At 38.0% G+C, this 1,797-nt stretch overlaps 1 protein-coding gene across 1 annotated transcript; it reads right to left on the reverse strand.

Moving 5' to 3' along the window:
* Positions 1 to 212: 212 nt before the first annotated feature.
* LOC142345504 (serine/threonine-protein phosphatase 4 catalytic subunit) lies at positions 213 to 1,346 on the reverse strand. The gene has a single exon (XM_075397577.1). It carries the CDS (start codon positions 1,318 to 1,320, stop codon positions 397 to 399), a length of 924 nt encoding a protein of 307 aa, XP_075253692.1. The 5' UTR covers positions 1,321 to 1,346; the 3' UTR covers positions 213 to 396.
* Positions 1,347 to 1,797: the final 451 nt, after the last annotated feature.

Consider the following 1,797-nt stretch of genomic DNA (forward strand, 5'->3'; position numbering starts at 1 on the left):
ATTACTTCAATCAGGAAGCAGATCTCAAAACCGAATGTGCTTATAAAAATTTCAAAACTCGTTACGGGGCAAATTTCCCTTACCGCTGAAATTTATAGCCTTTTATCTTCAATTTTCAGAATAGCTCAACTTTTTTTCAAATTTAGCGACATCAGAATGCATTCTTTCATCGGCAGTAGTTTCAGAAATTCAATAGTTAAATAGTAATTCAATAGTAGATTCAAAAGTTGAATTACTTTTGACAGCTAATTGTAATTTTTACTTTTTTCAGCAAACTTGTATGTGGGCCAACAGACCAGTCACCATTTCAATCATCTGTCCGTCAATTACTGTCCTAATTTTACTTAAACACCGTTATAGAGCTGTGAAAAGCTATCGTTAGCGAATTGAAGAATTTCACAGAAAGTAGTCAGGAAGAGGCTTTTTATTAGGTACTGCCCTGTGTTCTTGAGGAGCAGCTTCAAATATGGTGAAGTATCTCTGTAAATTGTCATCGAGTTCTAAAATGGCTGCCACGTTTCCGCAACGATAACAGTAATTGGGCGCACTCCATACAGTCAGTACGGATTCGCCAAAATGCCATTTATAGCCTTCCATTACCAGTTGATGAGCACGGCAGATGAGTTCGATATTGTTCTCGTGATTGAAGGTCTGGACAATATCACTTCCGAAAAGAAATCCAGCGCCTCTCGGACTGCATCCCCAACCTGTAGTGTCGTCTGGATCTGACCAAAGAAGGTCGCACATGGGTCCGTCATGGGGTACCTCTTGCTTTCGGTCAAGTGCCCTGATTTGGTTTAGATTCTGGATTGAAGGCGACAGGCCACCATGAACGCAAAATATTCGATCGTTGATAACCGCAGAAAGGCTGAGGAAGTCAAAAATTTCTGTGCAGTAGAGCCATACAGAGATTGACCCATACTTTCTTAAGCATTCGTCGTAGAAACCGTAAACTTGCGTGATTTGTCTGCTTTCATGATTACCTCTGATTAAAGTTATTCTGTCTGGATACCTTACTTTTAGTGCTATAAGTAGCAAAAACGTCTCCACACTGTAGAAACCTCTGTCAACGAAATCACCAAGGAAAAGATAGTTAGTATCTGGGACATCGCCACCAACTTTGAATAGTTCTTTGAGATCATAGAATTGACCATGAATGTCACCACAAACAGTTACAGGAGCTTCCACTTTTTGAACGTTTGATTCCTCAATGAGAATGTCACGCGCTTTAGCACATAGCGCTTTCACTTGTGCTTCAGTGATGATTTCACATCTCTTCAGCATCTCTATTTGTTGATCTAAGTCACTTGTATCGTTCATTTTTCTTAAATAATTTTAGTTTAGGTAATTAAGACTTCAGAAAGAACTACCACGTTTGAAAATTCTGCAAAACTGTTTATCGATATTATAGTGCAAAAGATAATAAGGATCTTTTCCGTTTGTACCCCCACACCACAATTCTCGTGAAACAGCATTTGGCATTTTGACGTTAAGTTTTTGCAATTCTCTCAACTCCTGAGTGTCACACGTATATGAAAAAGTACAAAAAACTTGGGCTTCAAAACCAAAGATACAGTTCTAATCTTATTTTTACTTGATTTTTGACTGTCGCAAGAAAATTTTGTCGCAATTATATTAAATATTAAATAATTATTAAATATTGAATAGTTTCAGATATAATTGAATGTCAGGGTAGCCGTGGTTGCCCTTTTTAAATGTTGATTGTTGGAGCTAGCTCATTACATCATTCTCTGGAGAAGTGGGATAACATTCGAAAACGACTCAGAGGGAAGGTCA

Source organism: Convolutriloba macropyga, chromosome 9 (genome assembly GCF_964194025.1).
Source record: "Convolutriloba macropyga chromosome 9, txConMacr16.3, whole genome shotgun sequence".
In the NCBI taxonomy this organism is placed as follows: domain Eukaryota; kingdom Metazoa; phylum Xenacoelomorpha; order Acoela; family Convolutidae; genus Convolutriloba; species Convolutriloba macropyga.